Source organism: Tamandua tetradactyla, chromosome 6, assembly GCF_023851605.1.
Source record: "Tamandua tetradactyla isolate mTamTet1 chromosome 6, mTamTet1.pri, whole genome shotgun sequence".
NCBI classification, from domain to species: Eukaryota; Metazoa; Chordata; class Mammalia; order Pilosa; family Myrmecophagidae; genus Tamandua; species Tamandua tetradactyla.
The window spans coordinates 147,964,115-147,989,211 of NC_135332.1; the positions used below are offsets into that span (position 1 = coordinate 147,964,115).

Below are 25,097 nucleotides of genomic sequence, written 5' to 3' on the forward strand. Positions count from 1 at the left end.
TCAGGACGAACCACTATGTCTGAGACCCACTAGTCTTCCTGGCAGCAATGGCCCTTTAAAGAGTCTTCCTGGATACTATCTGGCTGACTGGAAACCAGCCTTTACTTGTTACCAGAGACCTTTGCCTAAACAAACCTAATCAAACCATCCAGAGTTTTACATTGATTATAAAACAAATCCCGAATACTTTGAAAAGAAACATAGAGCACACCATGCTCTGACCCTTACTGGCCTCTCCAGCCCCATTTCTGGACAGTCCCTGCCTTGCACTATAAGATCTAGTCATCCCAATGCTACAGTTCCCTGAACACAGTGCTGTTCTACACCTCTGTGCCAGTTCTCATGCTACCACTTTGATCGAATGCCCTTTCTTTCATATCCTCCTCTCCATCTCTCTCCATCTCTCCAAAGCCCAGTGCACACCTTTGCCTGGCTAACTCCCACCTACTCTTTAGAACAGCTCAGATATCAACGTCTCCAGGAAAACTTCCATGGCAGTGCCTCTCCCCATCATTGACAGTCTGTATTCACCTCTACAACAGCATTCTCTACACTATTCAGTACTAATATCTATCTTTAGAAATCTGTGTTTTGCACTAGACTGAGCTATTTAAGGATAGAAACCATGTTTTTTTCTTATTTATACTGCCAGTGTCTAACACAAGGTCTCTATATAGACCAGGTGCCATAAGCATTAGCTGGGTGAATGAAAGAATTCCAAGAATAATGAGGATAACCCAAGTGGCAGCATCAACAGGAGCATCACAGGTCAGAGGGAATCCAGAGTGCAGGAGGCACATGGCGCAGTTGCTGGGTGAGATGGGGCTGGGTGGAATACCTACACAATGGAATGTCCTGAGATAAAGTTTTTCAGAGAAAAACAGAGCACCTGAGCCCTGCTTTGTAAAGCCTGGAATCTGCCTCCACAGCCTTGCCACTCTTAAACTGGCTGTGCTTCAAGACTGTTTTGAGAGTATGCATCCAATTTCAGTTCCTGGGACAGGCATTACCTATTAGGCCTGGTTTCATGGATTTAGATATTGCCAATTCATAGCCTATTTCTGGAATGTAATCTGTATCTTCTAAAGTCAACTGAAATTGCCCTGTGTAAACTATCTCCAAACAGGAGGCCTCACAGAGGTAGCACTGCACATTCAGACAGAACCTCTACTCCTGCCCACCCACTGCCAGGAAAGCTGGACTTTTGCTGCAACACAAACATCCTCCCCAAATGATCACTTCCACTTTTAGCACTTTCTGGGAGGCAGTGGACAACGATCTCAGGGAAGCTTATTCCACCCTCTTGAGTACGGTCTCCTCTGGGGCTGTCCTTCAGACTTTTGTATCTTGCCTCCCCTTAGTTACCTTTCTCCAGTTTCTCAACTATTCTTCCTTTGAGATGTTTTTTAAATCTCCTTTCAATCATGTTCACTCTACTTAGAAACATTCCCAGGCTGAACAAGCCAATGTCCATCTTAGCATATGCTGGCTGGAACGGAACACAATACTCTGGCAGTGTTCTTAATCATGCAGAATAGTCTATGTCTGTCAATGCACTTATTTCTTATAGTGGTTATAATGCCATTAAGATTACCTTAGCTTTTGGTAACCATATCATCTTGGTCTTGATAATTGTGAAATATGGAGTGATATAATTAAAATCAGAGTAGAAATGCAGGACTTTGCCTTGGTTTATATATGTGAATATTTGGGCCGAGATGGGCAGAGATGACAGAGAAGTAGTACAATAATGCAATGTTCCACCACGACCTTGAAATGTACTCAAACACTTAATAAGAGGTTACTAAGAGGCAGCAATTCTTAGGAGACATATGAAGCAAATGCTGAGGATGTGGCCTGGCTCTAAGAAGAATTATACCTACAAGAACGGGGTGGAAAGGAATAGGACTGGTGTGCAAATTTCCTGTGACAGTCAAGGCCTTTGAAATCAAGGCTTGTGCCAAGGGCTCCAGGTACCTGATAAGGAAATTTCACAGTAAGATGGAGAAGGGAGCAGGCCACAGGCCATCCCTTATCATCCCTAGTGTAAGAGTCACATGCAAATAGTGGCTCCATCTAAACTGGTCCATTTAACATCTGTTTAACAGATTTAGTGAGAATTTTTATTCTCTCTCCTTATTCAATTTCAGGTGATTCTACTCTGTACGATTCATTGGTTTTCACTCAGCAAGTGGCTAATTCAACATGTCTCCCTCTCCCATCACCTATCTGCCCTTGGAAACTGCTGCCAAGCAACTCTCTCCCATGTGGTTTTGGTGCCAGCAGCTGCATATTGTATAGCTCTCTTTTCCAGTTTTGGATCATCTAGAAATTGCAAATCATGCTTTCCATAGAAAACACAGGTAAATCAGGAGGTAAAGAGTTTTGATAAAATAGGAATCATTAATCTAGTCAAGGGTTAAAAGATGGTGAGAAGATGTTTCTGACAATTCTGTAATAACTATAATTCTGATAATACTGCCTAAGTTTTTGATAATATTGTCACAGGGTTTTCAGATCATGGTAAATGACATGGAAAGGCTGTTTGCATAGAATTAATTTTAATTTTATTAGAATAGATAAAATTACTTAATAAGTCTTACAACAGGTAACCTTATTGCCATAATTATTAATGAACCATTACACTAACACTTGTTTTTTTTCTTTGAATAGTTATCCATTTCTTGTTTTGCATTCAAACTTGATTTCTTTCTCCCTCCTGTCACCAGTCAATTCACATTTCATCACACTTTAGCATTCTCTATTGGACATAGAGAGACGGGGTGGGGGTGGGGGTAGAGTTAAAACCACATTCAGCTTGCTAAAAGCTTTGGTAGGTGGGAGAGAAGATTAATAATATTGACTTGTCTCAGTTTCCATTGCAAAGATTTGATTTGATATCAGCAAATCTATCACCTACATTACAACTGGAGGAGTTGGGGCAGGGAGATTTATGAGAAACTACAGTTTAGCTGGTAAGGTTGGAGATTTGTGGAGGGAGAGACTGGGGAGTTGGATGTGTCTTTGCAAATTTAAATATTTTATAATTCCAAAAATCCTGCTTACTTTGGCTTCCTTTTATCACAAAACAGGCAGTTCTTTGTGCCTTGAAAGAGACACACAGGCTGCAAAGAGTCATCGAAACTGCCCCAAAATGCCTTTAATCTTGACCATTTTCAAACATAGATCTTTATGGTGGACAGTTTTCTGAGGAATTCTTACAAAGCAGAGTCTGTTCTGAGGTTGCTGATTCAAAAATCTGTACACAGGGCATAATGAAGAGGTAAAGTTTTGTGTAACTTAATGAAAAGGAAGAAAAATTAGCAGGAAATTAAAGACTACCCAAGTTGCAAGCATGCAGCATGTTAGGATTCAGAATAAATGAAATGTAACTCTACCAGGTCTACCACAGAGCAGCGTTTGCCCTTAAGCCCTGCAAAGTGTCGAAGGAACTCTAAATTGACCTTCAGGTCCTGGGTTTTAAGAGGGCTCCCAGCAGAGGGGGCGTAGAAGGTAACATGCTGATGACTTCAGAAATGCACAGCTTGGAGAATGAGAGTTACAGGAAATTGGATTAAAAAAAAAGAGGTCTAAGCTCTGACCAGTCAGTTTCGTACAGGTTTCCTTCTGCCTCCGCGTTCCAATAAGCACCTAGCACAGAACTCTCCTGACAACCACTTTTTCTGGACTATAAATTCCCAATTCCCCCTTCTGCTTTGGAACACCAGCTTTTGCTTTGTGTTGCCCACTTTGCAAATTGTTATACTGTTAATTATACTCTCTTCTTTCTGTTTGCTTGTAATAGTTCTCTTGACAGAAGAATATGAGCTTCCAGTAGCATAAATAAAAATAATAAAGTCTGCATCTAGAACGTACTTACCATAATTGCAGGCAAGGGATTTCCACTCATCTTTCACTAATGATTTAGGTTCTATTACTTTCCATCTACTTTTATTCTCTTAGAACTAGAAAAATTCCCATAACTTGTGAGCCATTAAAGCATTACATATCTACTATTCAATCAGTACAGAATGGTGATAAATTAATCACTTACAGATCTGAGCACTCCGGCAATTTAGGCAGTTAGGAATGTGGATGAAGTCACCACACTGTTGGATTTTAGAGCTGACCATCTGCGTGCCCATGTGAACATGGTAGGAGCCAGTGGAGGGAGGAATTTAGTCCCTTCCTTTCAGAGCTGGTGTGTGCCTCTTCGCCCTTCAATCTGCTCTTCCTGCCTCCTACTCTGCTCTTTATCACCGGAAGCTGACCCTGCAGATGGGTTCCCAGGTGCCTGTAATCAAGCGACCCCCAGGTGGGTTTGGCCAATCAGAGATTGGTGGGTGCGTTGAACAGAGAAGCCAGGGCTTTGCCCCTCGTCCTTGCCTGCCCTAGATGGCCCCTCTGTCAGTTACTTCACCTCTTTCGTGGCTCCAGCTTCTAATGGACAAGTCTAACATAGTTCCAGCTTTGACTGGACAATCTATGTCTCTCCATCTTAAGGGGGGAGCACTTTCAGCTATTGCCAATTTTAGCTTCTGGCCTGTGTGGCCCGTTTCCTACCTTAAATTCTCACTCAGAGTAGTCTTTGTTTCCTGGTTGGACCTCAAATGATGTAACTGATATGGAAGTTATGTACTATCTATTCAAATCATAACTTCCTTTCCTTTTATATGGAATCCCCTACTTTTTAAATAAAAAGAGTTGCTAATATGTATTGAGCACTTTCTGAGTACCATGTACTATGCTAAGCCCTTACATTCATTCTCCCAATAGATCTTCCCAAAAGCCCTCTGAAGCCGGTTCTATCAATATCTTCATTTGAGAAACGTGAGGCTCAAAGAGATTAAGTAATTTATTTAAGGCCATGCTGCTGAAGGGCCTTAGTCAGAATTTGAACCTAAGTCTATACAATTACAGAGTTCTCACTCTTAATCACTGTATTCCATATTGCCTTTGAACATTTTATACTTATGAAAAATATGTATAAAAGTCAAATATCTTAAAATTAAAACTAACACAATAAGGAAAAGAAAAAAGGAATTAATGGGATCATATAACTTAAAAGTATAAGTTCACTTCATGATTGGGTTCAACTTACGTTTTGAGTCTTTATGTCTTTCTTCCTCTGTCTCTTGAAAGAGCTCTTTCCAGTGGTAGAAAAAACAGCACTGGCAGCCTCAAACTCTTATTCTGCCAAATTACCAAGGCCAGCAGAAAATGTATGTGCTGAGAATGACTTCTTTTTTTTTTAAGTCCCAGGAGAAACTGGATTGGCTTGGTTTAGACTATTGTTCATCTCTGAACCAATTACTTATGCCAAGTGAATGGAGTCCTACAATTATTGGGTCTAGATACAATACCCCACTCTTGTGGTGGCTAGACCAGCTTTACTTGACCTACATGGAATCAGTTCCCTATTCTAAAAGAAGGGTTCCAACTCCAGAAGAAATCAGACAAGTGCTTCTGAAAGGACAAAGGCAAGAGAAGTTCAACAGAGAGTTTCCCTTTCCTTCCATTCTAGCCTTCAGATGAATGCCCTAGTTGGACCAGTATTTGGCATGTATTTTTAGCATTTTGCACATGCTCAGGGTTATTTTCTACTGCCTCTCAACTCTAACCCCTCCCTTTTGTACTCCGAGAACTACACGTCCCAGACCCTCTTGCCAGTGACTGTTAGGTTCTAACAATTGGACAACTGGAGGAACTAGAAGGAGATAAGAAGGAAAAAGAAGGGAGGAGGGGTCTCCTTTTATCACAAATTCCTGGTAGCTTCATGCCCAAAGCAAAGGGCAGCTATAGTTTCAGCCTCCAGCTTTTCTTGGCACTTCTACCAGCCCTGCCACCCCCTCAGAGGTGTCAGAACCAGCTGGCCTTGCCCTGTTTGTCTTCCAGACACTGTGTACTTGGTGCTTTAACCTGAAGTCTAAGACCAAATGTGTTCTAGCTGGGCTTAGGGTTGGAACTTCCTCAAAGCTCTAGCCTCAGAAGCTCTGCAAATACTTCTTCCATTTTGTTTCTCTAGCTATAGGGGTGTTAGCTGCTTTTTTTGTAACCATGTGGTGCCCCTTAGCATCTTGGATTTCCAACACCTGTGTAACCAAGCTCCTATATTAAGTGCTCTCTGGTTGAAATATCTAGCAGGTTTATGTTACTCTGTCACAGTTTCTTCTAAATTCCACTATGTTCCATCGAGCCTTAAAAATTGGCACTTTTAGCCCATTTATTGCTGTCTTTATTTGAATTCTTTCTAAATTTATGAGCTTTTATTATGACCACTTTTCATTCTCTATTTTTTTTGCTTTTTTAATGAAATGATAGAATATATAAAAATAGTCAAATAGTAGTGCAAATACTGCTATGCAAAGATAGAAAGGCTGCCGAAATGGAACTTTTGACTGGCAGGCAGTGATTATGGGATAGAGTGAAATGTTCATCATCAGCTGATGCATGAAAGGATTCACTTGGCATATAAATGGTAATTTAGAGATATACGAATGCTGAACATTTTTAAAACTGAGAAGTTCTCGTGTTTGCCTTCCTGAGAAAGAAGTATAGAATTTTGGTGGTTGGCTTCTATCACTCGTGTGATTAGAATATTCTTATCAATGACCTTTAACTTCTTGATACCTGCCAGCCATTTTACTTTTCACATTATAACGAAGTTGTGATGAATAGCAAAAGCTCTCAATCAAAGCCAACTGATAGATGTGGCATGCATATATTCTTAAGATGTCCCCAAGATTCCTGTCCCCAGTGTACATTTGCTGTATAATGTCCTCCTCCTGAGTGTGAGTGGAACCTGTGAATGTGGTGGATGTCACTTCCACAGTTATGCTACATTATATGGCAGAAGGGATTTTGCACATGTAATTAAGGCCCCAAACCAGTGAATTCTGAGTAAGTCAAAAGGAAGATTGTACTGAGCGGGCCTGGCTTACTCATGTGAGCCCTTTAAAGGGACTGGGCTTTTCCTGAACTCAGAGATTTGAAGAACTACAGACAGAGAGGGCTTGCGGAGGAGACCCACGGCAAGGACATGAGAACAGCCTCAAAGCTGAGAACAGCCTTATAGCTGAGAACCATCCCCAACTGACAGCTGCAAGATAATAGGCATCTCAGCCATACAAACACGAGGACATTAATTCTGCCAAAAAACTAAGGAAGTTTAGAAGTGCTCTTTCCCAAGTCAGTCCACCAGATGAGGACACACCTGGTTGACACATTGCTTTCAGCCTTGTAAGAACTTGAGCAAAGGATTCAGCTAACTCATGCCGAAATCCTGACCCACAAAAAACTGTGAGATAAATTTGTGTTGTGTTAAGCCACTAAATGTGTGGTAATGGGTTACACAGTAATAGAAGATGAATATAGTATACAGGGGAGGAAAAATTACATTTCCAACAGCAGCAAAATACCAAGATCAGAAAAAATATAGGCAGATAAAAAATATACAAGACCCATACAGTATAAAGAAAATGATAAAGTTTTTTTACTGAAGTATAAAAGAGGATTTGGAAAAATGGAGAGACATAGTATGTCCCTAGATGGAAAGATTAAATGTTCTAAGAATGTCAGGCTTTAAAAGATGTTTATGATAAGTAAGTGCACTAATAGCCTAATAGAAAAAGTAATGGATTTAAATGGGAAATATGCAAAAGATTTGGAAATGGCTGGTAAACGATCATTTAAAATCAAGAGCCTCTTTGATGTAGTAATTCCATATCTAGGAATCAATCCATAGGAAATAATCAGAAGTGTGCAAAAGAACTTTGGAGAATAGTGTTCAATGTGGTATTATTTATAGGATGGAAAAATTGAAAATAACCAATGAAAGTAACATTTTCAACATCAATATCACTTCAAATGATTGGTCTAAGCTAAACTCTAAACTCCATTCATTTCCTTTGGGAGTGATTGGTTTGGAAACAGATGTGATCCAATGCTGGCAAAAAACATGACTGGAATACTGTGAGGTGGTTTTGGAAAGTCTCCTTGTTCTTTAACATGACAGAGAAAGGATATTGACGCTTGTCTTTTTCTGGACATTCCTATGTCCAATGCCATTTTACCCGCATGATGCGAATTGGCCTGAGGGTAAAGTTGTCCCACTGAAATGACAGAGTAGATAAATGGAAAGATCTGGGCACCCTTTGGCCTCAGGGCCTTCACACTGAAGATTCCCTTTGCCTGGAATAGTCTTCTCACAGATATCTGCACAGCTTGCTCCCTCACCATCTTCAAACCCTTACTCAAACGTGACCTACCCCTACCACTCTATGGAAAACTATAATCAGCTTCTCTGCCACTGCCACTGACATTTTTAATCCCTTCTACCATCTATTTTTCCATAGAATTTATTACATAACATACTTTATACCTTGTTCATTAAGTTTATTTTCTATCTATCATGATGAACTAAATTGTAAGCAATGGGATATTTATCTATATTCTTCATCAATGGATTTCCAAAACCTTGAACAGTACTGAGCATATAGTAAGATCACAATAAATATTTGCTCAGGGAATGAATGAATGAATGAATGAATCCAACTAGCAATGATGGACTTGAATCTCAAACTTGGGTCCCCTGACTCCAAATTTCACAACTGTCTCACTCTATGGTATGCTGTTTTGAAACAGAGGAAAGATTGTCAAAGGGACAAGTGATTGGACTTGCTATGGGTTGTCCTGGAGAACAAAACCAGGGTATATGGGTCAACACTACACAGAGTCACTTAAGAAAACAGCTTCTTTATTTAAATACAACCCAGCACCCTCCAAAAGGCAGCTAGCTGGTCAAGCAGTTTTACCTTTCCTTTGGGATCCTGTCTCATTGATCCCTTTCTGCCTTTATGATACCTGTTTCAAAGGCATGTCTTTGTCTTGAAACTTCTGGCTCAAGTGTGGAAAATTCTTTCCTTGTTTTCCACAAGCAAGGCTTTGGAAGATTAGAATCTTTGAAAGTAATATTACTTAGATACTACTTTCTGAATATTACCTGAACTAGGAGTCCTCTGACTTCCGTACTGCCATGTCTTTGACATTTACTTGCAATTAGATCTTGGGAAAGCTCCTTGACCTCTCTGAGTTGCCTTTAATTATATCCTACAACCACAGACTATGTGGATAGGATTAGATAATTTCTAAAATTCTTGTCAGCTCTAAGAGTCTATTACTCTTTTCTACCAAAGAGATCAATATTGTTATATTAGAACTTGCATCACATGAACAACTAGGATAAACTACACCCAACAATATTAACTCATTCATTTCCCTTCTTAATTTCTTTCAGTAGAGAGGGGATGCTGTATGTGCATAGAAAATGCTATTTGCAGCTACTCTAATTAGTTAAAAAATTAAATTTGAAAACCAAGTTTTAAGTCTTTAAGCTTAACATAGAGGATTCAGGTTCAAGTGCCTCATCAGTTTAAAAGACTTAATTTTTCTAAAGGTTAGCACTACTTATAATCTTAGTTTAATAAATTACTTTACATATTTTAAACCACATTTACAAATGTAATATATGAAATTTATCCCAATGCCAAATTCTTGTCAGGACAAGCTTAACAATTTAAGAAGATTCTTTTTAAACATCCAAGCACTTCTTTTAAATCTATAAGCTTATAAATGTAGCAAATAAGATTTTTAAAACATTCAAAAGCTCTACAAACTTGATTAAATTTTGTTACTCATTGCAAATTAATGTCACAAAATAATTAGTTAAATTTTCTTAAATGTTTCAAAGACTTTACTAAATCATATGATCACATTAGTATGAGACATTCCTAAAATTATCATGAAAATACTAACATTATGGGTTTGATTAATTTCACTCTCTATGCTTACTTCTATACTTTGTAAGGTTTGCAAAGTCACTTATCCTAATGACTCTGGACGCTACTGCCCAAGTCCAGATGAGTTTTCTCGGTCCAAAATTTAGGCCTCTTCTCACTTTTCTCTCTTTTAATTAAACTTATAGATTTTAATTCCAATTAGAGACTAAGGATTAGTTTAGGATCCCTTCCAAGGCCACGGATTAACAAATTGAGTTTATTCTAAGGGATCTCAACATATGCCTCTCAGATGGGATTTAGTATTGTAAACCAATTCACCAATGTTCCCTGGGTATGTTTTAAGATTTACTCTTACCTTTTTTTTGGTCTTAAATGACATCAAATGCTTTCATAGCCTTTAATCACTTGAGTAGAGTTGGCTGGCTTGCCAATAAACTCTTCGTGCTTTGTATTCCTATATGCAGTTTTGTGATTTGGGAATCAGCATGGAGTAGGGGAAATAGCATATGACTTAGAAATGGCCAGGTTTAAGGCTTACATCTGCTGCTTAACAACAGTGAGATCTGTGCCAATCACTTCACTCCTCTGAGATGCTAGTTTACACATTTGTTTACTAATCAGCTCCACCAGGAGCTGATCCAGGTTTTGTGGGGCCAGAGTTTATATAATTTGGAGCATCCTCTTTTAAAAAAATGTGAAATTATAAATCAAAATTATGTACAAAAGTGACTATTTAGAATGAAAAAATCACAAGTTAACATAGTTTTCAAATATCAGTGGATGCCATAAACATTACAAAATCCAGAAAAATGTCACAATATTTTCATTAACTGCCTGACACATCTCTACAATACCTTTGTTCCTACATTTTTCAACTGCCTGCTCTTTGATTGACTGGCATGATAATGATTTTGCAATGACATTTACTATAGAGAGATTAGAAAGACAGCTCACTGTTTCCTGTAAAATGGTTGATGGAAACTTTTTATTATTGATAGTTGGAATGGAAAAACGTGGATTTACACACCAGTGAACCCATTATTTGTAGTACTATTACAGATCTGTTCCCTAGAAGTGCAGAAATTCCAATAATTCAATTTTGAATTATCAACAAAGAAAAATATGTATAGTGCTTTTTATTTTGTGCACTGTATTACTGAATATATTCCTTATAGGAGGAAACTTCCATTTTGATAAGACCTGAAGTTTTCCGTGTCTAATGACCAGAAAAAAAATTTCTATGGACTAGCTTCTGGCTGCATGCATGCCAAACCTTGTTTCTCCTCCATTATCCACATTCTTCTGAGGCCGAGGACCTTAGGATACATTTATATCATACAAACTCTGGCCTTGCACCCTTAAATCACAAGAAAGGGTTAAGCAGCCCAGTGGGCAGTAGGAATATTCCTGGAAGCCATTCCTATCCAGGCTGGTCAGAAATAGAAAATATACATATTCTACTAAACACGAACCAAATGAGTCAACACTTCAATTTGCCCTTAGCTGGATCCCCAAAATGTTTGTGGCCATTCCAATGCCACCCAAGAGGAGGGTGAAATGGAGGGGAAATTCAAGTGCAAAGAGAGAAGAGTCTTAAAAAAATATTGTGGCTGAAAATTTTACTTCTGCAAATTTTGTACCACATACAGCCATGTAAGCACCAAGGTAGGGCCTCTTCCTAGACCACTGGAAGGATGAAGAGTGAAGGGCCTAGGCCAGCCTCCAGGAAATCTCTGTGCACAGGGCTACTTGAGGACCTGGGGGTCAGGGTAGGTGAAACCCTATGTATACGGTAAAGTACTTATGTGTTATTATATATGTGAAATATAGATAATGATACCTGCCTTATTTATCTTTCAGTACAATTTAATAATGTGAATGTGTGGCTTTAAAATGCTTGAAAGTTAATGCAGGGTTAGATCTTTGCTGAAACCCCAATTTGGACACCAGATTTAGCCAGAGAGAGACCATCTGCAGTCATTGGATGATAGCAGCAGCAGCTGCAACTGCAGGAATCAGGTAGAAGACAGACTCTTTGGGTGGCGATGCCCCCCCTCTGACCCGTGAGCTTGCTGCCATTACAGTGGTTTGGCTGCACAAGGGCATCAACTGGGACCTTGTTTAGCTTTGCATGGGACCAGCTTTATGGGAGTTCAACCTGGGCAGCCTCACAGGGCTCTTCGCTTACAAGAGTCCCATGCTGGATTTAACACTCTGCTGTCACTGTCTTGATATTATTAATGCGTATTTTTATCAAAACAAGGGACTCTGCATTTTTGTTTTGCATTGGGCATGGCAAGTTATCTAGCAAGTCCTGGCTTTAGAACTGATGTGGTTATTTCTTCTTCTGACAAACTGGAATAAAATTTACCTGCTCTCACTCCAAAGTGAGCATTCCTAGAATTTGCCTTGACCAACTCACAGGCCACTGTTCCTTCTCTTTAATATTCATCAGTTGGATTCACAATAACTTCCTGGAGTCTTGCTGGGTCTCTAAAGAGAACCCTGCTGAGGTGAATCTGACCCCAGCAGCACTGCCATCTGTCAACAACCTCAGTGCAGCAATACTTCTATTCTGCCTGATTCTAGCCAGTGGACTATGAGGGAGTTATTCCTGCTCCAACCTGTCCCTTCCGGATGCGTGGCCTAGGTCCCTGAGGACGCTTTCTTCCAGAGTGGACAAAGGACAGATGACTTCCCCAACCTGCAGAGGGGGCCTGGTCCAGTGCGACATAACAGAAGAGGATCCTATTCACCCCAGGTCCCTCGGCGCTAGGAGAGAGACTGCCAGTTCATTCTATCAAAACTTAACTCTCACCGCCGTCACTGCCGCAAACCTCTCCCTTTAGAAGTTGGAAAGCATCTGAGATTAAGTCCCAGGAAGACAAGCTTGGAAAAAGATACCAAACTAAATTCTAGAGTAATATTCAAAGGTAAATCCTATCACCGAATCAGGATGAACTTCTCTGAGACTCAATTTCCTCATCCGTTAATGCGGCTAGCGGGGGATGCTTCTAACCCCTAGGGTGACAGCGAAGGCGGAGGACACGAAAAGGACTCTCCGGTTCTCCGCGTTTAGTAAGCGTCTGCACTTATTAAAACAGCTGTTCTTAATCATTAGGGTTATGGGCCCCTCGGAGAACCTGAGGATATCTACGGTTTCTTTACACTCAAAAATGTCAACTCTCCTTCTCCCTCCCCCAAGAAGCCTTGCCGACACTGCCAGAGACTGACGACCCTCGAAGGCGGTTCCCGGACCCAGGTGGAAGAACTGGTCTCTAAATGTTCACGTGGCGCTGTTAGCTCCACCCCTCTTTGAAGCCACCACCTGCGGCTCCCCGCCGACGACCATCTCCCACCTCCCGCCCCTCCACTTGGTCTGCCCAGTGCCGCGAGGGTCGTGGCGGGCCGAGCGGCGGCTGCAGGAGGGGGCGGGTCTCGTTCTCGGCCCGCCCCGCGTGGGGCCCGGGGCGCGGGCTCCCGCCTATGAAGCTCCGGTGGCCGGGGGGAGGGAGGCGCGCGGGTGAAAGGCGCATTGATGCAGCCTGCGGCGGCTGCGGAGCGCGGCGGGGCCAGGCGCTGACCACGTCCCGACCCCCCCCTCCTGCTCGTCTTGGTCCTCTTCCTCCTCCCGCCCCGGGCTTCCCACCCGCGGAGCTCAGTGCGTCCCGGGGCCGCCTCGCGCCATGAGCCCGCAGGTCCCGGTCGCCGCCTCCCGGCAGCGGCTTTTCGGCCTCATGCTGCTGCTGCTGCTGCAGCTGCCGGCGCTGTCGAGCGGCTCCGAGACCCCCAAGGGGAAGCAAAAGTCGCTGCTCCGGCAGAGGGAGGTGGTGGACCTGGTGAGTCGGGGAGGGCGGCCCAGGGGTGGGCATTGATCCAGATGTCGAGCGGTGAGGTCTCTACAGTTGTGTGTGTGTGTGTGTGTGTGTGTGGTGTATCTTGCGTGCGCCTGGTTGTCCTGCTTTGTCTGTCTGTACGTGTAAGAAAGGACCCGGGCTGTACATTTAGTGGCGTCCTGGAACTCGGAGTGGAAACCAAAATGAGAGGGCCATCGTAGAGCAAAGAGGAATCCGGGTTGGGTGGGACACTTCGAAGTACTGGGATTCGCCCAAGACTTTATGGGTTCAGAGGGAACTCCTCAGAGAAAGGAAAAGGAAAGGATGGGAATGCGGGTAGAATGAGAAGCTTGGGTAGGTTAGAACCTGGGCCAGGGGCTGACAGGGAGACCCTGGACTCCGCTGATCTCCTGGGCTTGTGCCAGGGCCCTGCGACGAGTACTTTCTTGGGGCCGATGGCCACGTCTGCCCACAGGAAAGAATTACAGCCCTCACGAGGCGTCAGTCCCACTCTTTGTAACTTGAAGACTGTGAGTCACGTTGGGTCATCTTCCTAGGGAGTTTGAACTGCAATTTACTTTGTTAGAAAACCACAGCTGAGGCCAGGAATGGTTCAGAGGGTTTAGGGCAGGAAGCGAAAATGAAGGGTTCCAGTAGGAACCCTCCAAGGACCCATTTCATTCCTTCTGTTTAGACCAGATGGGCAGTCAAGTCCTTCCAGACACATTAGGTCTTCAGCCTGTGGTCACAAAGTAGAAATTTAGTGGAGCTAAGGTAGAAGAGTTTCCAGGAGAACGAATAGCCTAAGTGCTTTCTGAGGGATTAATCTATAGGAAGGTTTATTTGCTCAAAGCTCTTTCCCTCCAAAAGTCAACAGACCCCTGGAGGGCCCTGAAGTTCTCTGTTCAGTGGTAAGAGCTATTGCAATACCATATTCTTGGGCACATAATAAACTTCAGTCCTTAAGCCAATCTCATCTGCACAAATAATGGTTTACAGGCATTGCAGAAATAAGACAGAGATATTTTTTGACAAAAAATATTTCAAATTTGTTAAGCTACCATTCTTAACTGAGCTAATAAACCAAGCTCTCTGGAAGCTAGTTTTATGCTGTATTCAAAAGAGCTGGGAAAAAATTCCTGCCTTTTCACTTAGCACTTCTTAGTGATATGCTGGTAATTTCATTCTACAAAAGCAGACTATATAATTCAAGGATACAGGTCTAAGTGTCTAAAATGTTAAAGCTGCTGAGTGTAGTTCATGTACAGTTTGCATTTTATGAATCTGTATTTATGATACAGATTTTCCCCTAAAGCTAGCAATTTTTTTCTTTCTCTCCAAGGATTTCCAGTATGCGACTTGGGAAAGCTTATTGTACAGCCAGACTCAGGTGTATCCTGTAGATTTGGATTTGGTTTTACTGAACGATAAAGTCCACATAGTTATTAAGGTTCCAACCGATTTTATAAAACAACTTCTTTGTACAGGTCTTTCAAAGCATCTCTTTCATGCTTTCAGCTAGCTCTGACCTCTGGTGGTCAGGAAAAGGAACAGTTTTGAATATATAGGGAGTAGAGAAGAGTTTGTGCTTCCATTCACGTTTTTATTCATTCCAGATACTTGCTGAACTTCAGTATTAGGCATGTGCTGGGTTAGAGAAAGGAAGTAGATAGAATACCTATGGAAGCGAATCCTATAAAATTAAGTCATCTCTGAAATGTAGCTTTTGGATAAAAAAAGATGAATAAAAATTCCAGGATTTCTCAACCTTGGCACTATTGGTGTTTGGGCTGGGCAGTTCTTTGCTTTGAGGGGCTGTCCTACACATTGTAGGATGTTTCTACCCACTAGATGCCAGTAGCAACCCTCCCACTCCCCAGGTTGTGATAATCAAAAATATCTCCAGACATTGCCTGGGGGGTAAAATTGCCCTGATGGAGTACTGCTGATATTTAGGAAAATAAAACTTAGTCTGTGCAAGTTTTGCCCTGAGAGAGATAATAGTGAAAAAAAAAAAGTAAATGCCAGAATCCTAATTGTTTCTCCCTTCCTACTTGAGATATAAGTCCAAATATTGCAGTTATACCTGCCAATGAGAGTGAATGAAATTACTAAAATGAAAATTAAGCCTAAAATAAAGCCAAATTGCTTTAAAATATTTTATACTTTAGCCTGTCTTTGAATACTTTTGCAAATGCTAAATATTTTTACCTATTTTTCTGGCAGTAAATGAATGTCTTTTTTTTTTTATCTTACCATCAGAAAAATGTCAAAGTCATCATTTGTCAGTGGTCAAAGTCATCATTTATCATTTATCAAAGCAGAGATCAAACTGGTGATGTAAGAAACAAATTGGCAAATATTAGCCTAGATACATAAAGGATTCTTCCTAGGTAGTATTATTATTTGTAATCTGACCATGTCCAATCCAAGCTGATGAAGTTAAAAGATAAGCTATTTTATAGGTACATGGATATACATGGAATAATATAGAAAATGCTGTGAGATGTTAAAAGTTGGCAGATCTGGATATCTCGGTGGGGAGGCTGCTATGCTGGAATACTCTGTATGGGTTTTATTATTATTTTTGCAACTATCCTATAGATAAGAAAACATTTCAAAATAAGTTTTAAAAAGATAAGCCATTTAATAATAAAACAATAATTTTAAAAGATAAGTTATTTTAATATATAAGTAACTTGGTTTTTGCTTTCACTGGAAAGAATGATAGTACTGAACAGTTTATACAAATAGGGGAAATGTTATAATAAGAAACTTAAGTGGTTTGTTTTGGGGGTTAAGGGTCTAATAAATGGCATCCCTGTGCCCACATGAACCAATTCAAGGATAGACAAAGGAATCAGACAGATGGAGATCAAAATATCACCTTTATCATGAATAAAACTACATTGGCATGTGTGAATTATGTGTATTAGCAGGTGGGCTTGCTAATGCTCATTTCTCCAGGTCTAGACTCGGGTAAAATCAACCTAAGTGAGTGGACACACTCACCCAGGATCACTGCCTTGCTCTGGTCTTGGGGGAATAATAATAATAATAATAATGGCTGATTTATGCAATATTTACTGTGTACCAGGCAACGCTCTAGGCACGTTTTTATTGTTTCACTTAAATCTCATAAAAACCCTAAGAACTATATTATTATCCACATTTTACTGATAAGGAAATTGAGACACTGAAAGGTTAAGTAACTTGCTCTATGTCACGTACCTACTAAGTGGCTGAGCCAGGAATTAAATCCAGAGAATCTGGATCTAGAATCCATGCTATTAACCTGTACACAATACCACCCCTGCCCCTCACCCCCGAACACACACACACACACACACACACATACACATACACACAGAATCCTAGCTCTTACAGACTTCTGGTAGACTGCCACCAATTGAGGACCAGAATCACCTGCAACCAAATCACTTACTTTTTCTCCTCGGGAAGTGAGGGGTAGGCCAGAGGCCAAGAGCCTCTAGTGACGTTTCCTCCACATAAAGGGAGGGAGGAGAAGTCGGGGTCAGCATATTCAACTTATAGCTATTACCAGTGGAGGATAATTATTGACTATTAAGATTTTATTTTATAATTCTAGGAATTTATCTTAGGGAAATAACTCAGAAGAAAAAGGTAAAGAGTTTCATTACCAATATTAATGATAGAAAAAATGGAAATAAGATCTAAAAATAGTGGAATATTTGTATAAAAGTATAAAATTCAAGTCCCTTTACAAGATTAGGGTTAGAAGAAAAAAAGCAGATTATCAACTTATACCCATCTTGGAACACAGCTATTTAAAAACTATGTATGCTTATAGTATTGAGCAGTAGAAAGGAGCAAGGCAAATAGAAACATTTTTTCTTCTTCCTTGATTCTTTTTTTTGTATGTGTGTAAAGGTATGCACTTAATCTCATATTTTTAAAGTAATAATTTAAAAATAAATTATCTGCAATAACTCATTTAGAATAACATGTGCAAAGAGGTATGAAGGGATGTTTGACTCCAAGGGCTTAAAATACATGCAATTCTAATCAGACTGAGTCATTGAGTCTTAAGTGGTTTTTCCACCTTTCATTTCTCCCCGTAGTACAATGGAATGTGCTTACAAGGGCCTGCCGGAGTGCCTGGGCGAGATGGGAACCCTGGGGCCAATGGCATTCCTGGTACCCCTGGGATCCCAGGTCGGGATGGATTCAAAGGAGAAAAGGGAGAATGCCTGAGGGAAAGTTTTGAAGAATCCTGGACACCCAACTACAAGCAGTGCTCATGGAGTTCACTAAATTATGGCATAGATCTTGGGAAAATTGCGGTAAGTCTGATTTTTTAAAAAGTTGAAGCAAAACTTTAGGGTTTTCACATTTGAATATTAACATTTAGGTAGGATTTTATTGTTTGTTTTTTTAAAAAGTATGGGATACATCGTGACTTATAATTTTAAAGCAATGACAAAGTTACTAAATTTCAGAGTGAATTTTGTGAAGATATTTCTAAGACAAATAAATCACCATATCATTTTAACCATAATATCTAAAATGACTCTCATCTTTTTAAAGTGCAAACGAAAAGGGAGAACATAGGTGTCTGTGTTGGGCAGTAAGCAACAACTTTTTAATCTTCTCCTAATATGAATTCAAATTTAAATTATTCTAAGAAACTTCTGCTCTGATTCCAATGTAGGAATACATTTCTAGAACTGTTCACATGATAGAGATTATCTGGAAGTGGGAAGTCTTTTGGAATTTGCCCTCATTCCAAGGAAGCAGAGACCTAGTTTAAAAATACTAAGCTTAAGAGAACTGAAATGGACTAACCAGATGAGATGCACTGCATTGACCAATTTAAATTATTCTGTAACATTTAAGGGGAAAATTATTCAAAATCGACTATTTGGCAATGCATTTTGATGAATGATTCAATCATTTTTGTTAATTTTTGCCTCAGAAGTAATTGGCATCAGATGGTTTGTATGGTATGTGAATATCTCAATAAAATTGCATAAAAAAGTAACCATCAAGTCCACTGGAATGGGATAGAGTTGAAGAAGTTGGTGGCATTCATAAGCCTCTTTTGTTATTTGTCAACCAAATCTGCACATGGTTCCTTCTTCACAACATGTGACTGTGATGTTTTTAAACTTTTTTTTTATTGTATAGCATATATACAAAGCAAAGAAAGAAAAAAGCAAGTTTTCAAAGTACTCTTCAACAAATAGTAACAGGAATGGCTGTGATTTTAACTACCATGACCCCTGGGACAACATTTTACAAAATAATTTGCTTTTATAAAACTCAAATGTTTTGAGATGCTATCTGTGTAGTAGTATCCCTGCCCCTCATCTCAGCTCCTTAAAGCATTTAGGGCTCTGATTTACTATCCATAAAAAGTTTTGAGACTGTCTTGACTTGATTTTTGCATGAAAGGAACTTCATATAGCTTTTATAGTGTTTGTGGCTGTAACCATTCTTATGTTCTAGTTTCTAAGAAAGCACTTGATTAAAACAGCTGAAATTGATAGACTGGTTGCTTGTTTATAGTCCATCAAAAGTTGCTTAATTCTTTCTAAAAACCATCTCTGTGGACTCTAAATTATTAATATGTCTCAGGTTCCTTTTAGCAATGATCAGAATGGGTTTGGGAGCCTTCTGCAAGCTAAAGATAGTGGCTTCATGAGTCAATAGACAAATTTTGCCAAGACCAATTAGAGAAAAAGCTAGGCTTTAAAATTGTGTCATATAGGTAAAGACTAAAAATTAGGTGGACTAACAGACCTTCCACACCTGCCTATGCTCTACCCCTCCCCTGTCCACCCCACCCCCCAGTACTGTTTGCTGTTGTTCAAAAAGAACGAGGTCAAGAGTAAAGATGTATAGGCAGAGCCGGTCTAGGATGCAAGTTCCGTGAGGGCAAGGATTTTGTCTGTTTTGTTAACTGCGTATCTAGAATGTAGTTGGGGCTCAGTAAATATTTTTTAATAAAATAAATGAATAAATAGATTAGTTTGGTCTGAAATACTGAAGACTAGTTTTTTGTTTTGTTTTGGTAAAATTAAAATATACCCTTGATGGGACGAATAATTTAAAAGAAGCCATGATTTGATTTTCTTAGCGTTCCTGTATCAAAGTCTCGTATCTATTTTGCAGAGAGTCAATCAATCAATCTCTCTCCACCTCTGTCTCTGTAAAACTTAAGCTTTTAAAATGTGGTTTGGGGGAAAGGAGTGTTAAATAAAACTCATAATACAATTTGAAAGCATATTTTTAAATAAAATTTTAAATGCTAATTAAACCCCATTTCTGTGTTTGTGATAGGAGTGTACATTTACAAAGATGCGTTCAAACAGTGCTCTTAGAGTTTTATTTAGTGGCTCACTTCGGCTAAAATGCAGAAACGCATGCTGTCAGCGGTGGTATTTCACATTCAATGGAGCTGAATGTTCAGGGCCTCTTCCAATTGAAGCCATAATTTATTTGGACCAAGGAAGCCCTGAAATGAATTCAACAATTAACATTCATCGCACTTCTTCTGGTATGTTGCATGTGCCTCAAAACTTTAGAGACATAAGATTAGCTTTGAGTCCCACGGTCATGTTGGGTCACTAGCCTGCAATAAGGGGAGTTACAGCAAGATTTCAGTGTATATGATTCTCCAGCTTGATTGCATTTTAGAATTACTGGTAGCTCTCTAAAAATATAAATAGAGATCCCTGAGTCTCCCCTCTCACGTACTGAATCCGAATCTCGGGGGTTAAAGCATCTGCATTTTTAAAAAGTACCCCCTTGTGATTCTGATAGGGTCTCAGGGTTTAAAATCAGATGAAATGGCAAAACAGCTAATAATGACATCAAGTTCTTGACTTTGTCTGCATATTGGGCTCACCTGGGTACCACCTATCAGACTCTAATTTACTTGGTCAGGGTGCAGCCTACGCATGGGACTTCCAATGATAAGGGGACTTTTTTTTTTGCTAAGGAGACTGATTATCTGCCTAATCCTTAAAAGAGTGGGTATAGTCTGCTGAATTTGTAAAAGTGAGAATTTTTATATTGTTCTTGCATTCTGTTTGTTTCTACCTAGTATGAAAGAAAAAAAATTTACTTAAACCACTAGTCACATAAGCTGTCAGGAAAAAAAATTGGTTTGCATTATTCTATTTTATTCATTAAAGAACGTTTAGAAAGTACCAAACAGTAGACAGGAAAAACAAATTACCTACTAATCTTATTACCTGGAGACATCACTTGGCTACTGGCCATTTTGGTTTTTTGAGGTGCTGCGGCATGACACGCCATGTAGCATTTGCCTGGGAGAATCACAAGGGATACCATAAGGGGTACACATCACCACTTTCATTTCCTTGATCTCTTATTGAAATTTCTCACTAAACTTGTGCTTAAAAGTGGCAGAGGAAAGGGAAAAGATCCCCCCCCATTGCTAACCAGAAGAAATCATATTTCAGCATTGTTTGGGAATCCATGTCAGATACTATAGTTGAAAACTAATATAGCACATTTAGTCCTAAGAAATCAAGGGTATCCCTTTCACATTTTTTTCTCAAATCCATACAATATAGTAGATATACAGCGAAGATATTTTAATCCCCTCTGTTCACACATAGAAGAGGCCCAGGGAAATAACTGGTTTTTAATTTTAATTTGATTAGGAAGTGATATGTGTTTAGATGTTAGTTGAAAACAAGCAACTTATTTTGTTATATTACCTTTAAGGTATGTGGTAATATCTTGCATAATGTAAGCCCTTAGAGCTAAAAATGGTGTCTTGAACATGCATATACTTTATAAATTATTTAATATAGCATTTCCTAATAGTGGTATGGACATTTATTTGATGTAAGTTGGATGGAGTATCTTAAGTAATTTATTAAAAACAGTCTTTGTATTAAAGTAGATTAAAGGTTACCTCTGTAATAAAATCACTTTCCCTTGCACACTGTTCCCTATCCTGAGTGAAAGAAAAGGGGATGCATTTATAGTTAGCACATCGGAGGATGACTTAAAACCTTGGATATGACCATCAGAATGTTTGACAAACATATGAAAGTCATTTAGAAGGAAAACAGGATGAGAATTCCCAATTCAAAGTATTTCAGGTACTTAGTAAATTGCAATACCACATTACCAGATAATGAAAATTTTAAATTCATTCATTTAACAAAATTATTTGTCAAAGACCATGAGGCACCATTTGACTCTCCCCATGTCTGAGGCTGATGCTAGATCCCAGCTTGTCTGACTTCCTGAGTTGACAGGCTCTATGATGAGTGAACAGGTTTGTGTCATGGATGTCAAGACCTCAGAAACATATGAATATTTCTGGGCACTCCCACCTGGTATGGTACTGAGAATACTAGGTTAAATGGTATTGTTGGCCCCTGCTTACCTCGCCAACCTTTGAAGGCTCCGTCTTCTAAGGGACCTACCCTAGATTCACTGATGGAGTACTAATAGCTAATAGATATACTTCAGACCTACATTCCTGTGTCTCAGTTGGACTGCGCTAACCGCAACCAAATTGGAAATCTTACCAATCACATGAGGTCATCCAGTACACTCCCTATATGTCCAGAATTCAGTTTCCTAAAGAATCTGCTGATTTATAGTTCCTTTACCCTCCTTACAAAGACACCAAAGGTGCTGTGTCTTTTTGCCTGCTAAAATGGCCACTAGGAGAAATTTTTCTAAGGTATAAGAAACTTAAGATGGTACAATGGAATGCAAATAGTATGTTAGTATGTGATAGTCCAGAGGACACGTGAGAAGACATATATTTAGAAAGCCTAAGAATGCAGAGGAAAAGCAGAATATGTATTTTTGTTTTACCGTGAGGAAATTCTATAAAATGGAATTTCCACATTGAAATATTCATGTAACGATTATGCTAGAATTTCTTTTAATGTTTATAAGAGCGCTTTCTTTTACTTCAATGGCATCAAATGTACAGAAAGATGTTGAAAGGGCTTTCTTAAAAGAATCGTATATCAAATCAACATCTTATATATTAAAGGTGCAGGTTTCCTTTGGTTTGGTTTAGTCAAATGAATTGATTTATTTTAGACTGTTTCTCTAACTGAACAAATTATGTTATTTTGGCTGAAACTTGTAAGCAAACTGCTGTTAAGCTTATATCATAGAATGGATATGTATGAAAGTTTTGAAAATCTTTATTTACCAAAAAAAAGATAATTTGTCTTTATGAACATATTTATAATATAGCTGGCTAAAGTAGTAAAATTTAGCTAAAGGTCTTTGCTTTTTAAAGGAAAGATATAACTTTCATCTTTGTTTTGCAGTGGAAGGACTTTGTGAAGGAATTGGTGCTGGATTAGTAGATATTGCTATTTGGGTTGGTACTTGTTCGGATTACCCCAAAGGAGATGCTTCTACTGGATGGAATTCAGTGTCTCGCATAATTATTGAAGAACTGCCGAAATAATTTAATTTTCATTCCCTACCTCTTTTTTTAATTATACCTTTGCTTATTCATTTAAATAGCATTTTATATCATTTTTAAGTATGCTTTTGAATGAGAAACAAAGCTAAACATGTTTACGGACCAAAGTGTGATCTCACACTGCTTTTAAATATCATATTATTCATTTTATTTCAATCAAAAATTGTTTCAGGATTTTGTAGTTGATTAGAATACTTTCTACATATGTCTATTCCCTGAACCTATAATTTGAAATCTCATAGTGGTCTTTAGTTTTTTCTGTTCTCTTCGTAAAACATTTTTTTAAATAGGAAAGCTGCCAGTCTTTGTGCGAGCTGTAAATGTTCAGAACTGTTTTATATGTATTAAATAAAAACTTATTCCAAACAAGTTTAATATCTTGAAACTGTCACTAAGCATTATTGTACTGTATATCACTGTAAAGTTGGTTATAAACCTAATCTTGCATGTATTCATTTAACAATCATATTAATTTTGATTGTATAGTACTGTTCCATATTTGGGTATGTACAAAGAGAATGGAGTGTTTATGTGTCAGGAAATACACTAGCACTTTAGGATTTTTATCTTAATTTAACAAAAACTAAAAATATGGGCTCTATCCTCAAATTGCTTACCATTTGGTAGGAAGAATCAGATATATACAGAAATATCAGGAGGGCAATGGTGGCGCAGTGGCAAAGTTCTTGCCTGCCATGCTGGAGACCTGGGTATTGATTCCCGGTGCCTGCCCATGCAGAATAATAATAATAATAATAATAATAATAAATACCAATAAATCAAAGATTAATTTGTTGATTCCCATAAAAGAAAGAGAGATTGATCACTACTGGCTAAGACTGTCAGAATTCATGAAGGAAGCACATGTGTAAGACTGATGAAGTGAAGTGAATTGGTGTGGTCCTGGGCTTAAATTGGAAACATCAATGTGAACGCATGAACTATTTGATCCTAAACAACAACTATAAAACAACAATAATAAAATTTGGAAAAGAAGACAACCATAAAAGATAATTCAAAAGGATCCAAACTTAAAATAGGTTCCTGTTAGCAAAGATGAAACAATTTAAGCATCAAAAATGAAATGGCTGTCTTTCTACTTTCTTGATGAAGTTCTTTGATGCACAAAAGTGTTTAATTTTGAGGAGCTCCCATTTATTTCTTTCTTTCTTCAGTGCTCTTGCTTTAGGTTTAAGGTCCGTAAAACCGCCTCCAGTTGTAAGATTCGTAAGATATCTCCCTACATTTTCCTCTAACTGTTTTATGGTCTTAGACCTAATGTTTAGATCTTTGATCCATTTTGAGTTAATTTTTGTATAAGGTGTGAGATACGGGTCTTCTTTCATTCTTTTACTTATGGATATCCAGTTCTCTAGGCACCATTTATTGAAGAGACTGTTCTGTCCCAGGTGAGTTGGCTTGACTGCCTTATCAAAGATCAAATGTCCATAGATGAGAGGGTCTATATCTGAGCACTTTATTCGATTCCATTGGTCGATATATCTATCTTTATGCCAATACCATGCTGTTTTGACCACTGTGGCTTCATAATATGCCTTAAAGTCCGGCATCGCTGGACCTCCAAAAGACAGCCTACACAATGGGAGACAATATTTGGAAACGACATATCAGATAAAGGTCTAGTATCCAGAATTTATAAAGAGATTGTTCAACTCAACAACAAAAAGACAGCCAACCCAATTACAAAATGGGAAAAAGACTTGAACAGACACCTACCAGAAGAAGAAATACGGATGGCCAAGAGGTACATGAAGAGATGCTCAATGTCCCTGGCCATTAGAGAAATGCAAATCAAAACCACAATGAGATATCATCTCACACCCACCAGAATGGCCATTATCAACAAAACAGAAAATGACAAGTGCTGGAGACGATGCGGAGAAAGAGGCACACTTATCCACTGTTGGTGGGAATGTCAAATGGTGCAACCACTGTGGAAGGCAGTTTGGCGGTTCCTCA

At 39.1% G+C, this 25,097-nt stretch overlaps 1 protein-coding gene across 1 annotated transcript; it reads left to right on the forward strand.

Moving 5' to 3' along the window:
- The first annotated feature begins 13,313 nt into the window (after positions 1-13,313).
- CTHRC1 (collagen triple helix repeat containing 1) lies at positions 13,314-23,486 on the forward strand. The gene is made up of 4 exons (XM_077163235.1): positions 13,314-13,636; positions 17,737-17,958; positions 19,958-20,174; positions 22,957-23,486. Exons 1-4 carry the CDS (start codon positions 13,484-13,486, stop codon positions 23,097-23,099), a joined length of 735 nt encoding a protein of 244 aa, XP_077019350.1. The 5' UTR covers positions 13,314-13,483; the 3' UTR covers positions 23,100-23,486.
- The last annotated feature ends 1,611 nt before the right edge of the window (positions 23,487-25,097 follow it).

Coding starts and splice junctions, on each gene's coding strand:
- CTHRC1 (XM_077163235.1), top strand. CDS start 13,484: ATGAGCCCGCAGGTCCCGGTCGCCGCCTCCCGGCAGCGGCTTTTCGGC. Junction 13,637..17,736: donor AGAGGGAGGTGGTGGACCTG/GTGAGTCGGGGA, acceptor TTCTCCCCGTAG/TACAATGGAATGTGCTTACA. Junction 17,959..19,957: donor TAGATCTTGGGAAAATTGCG/GTAAGTCTGATT, acceptor TGTTTGTGATAG/GAGTGTACATTTACAAAGAT.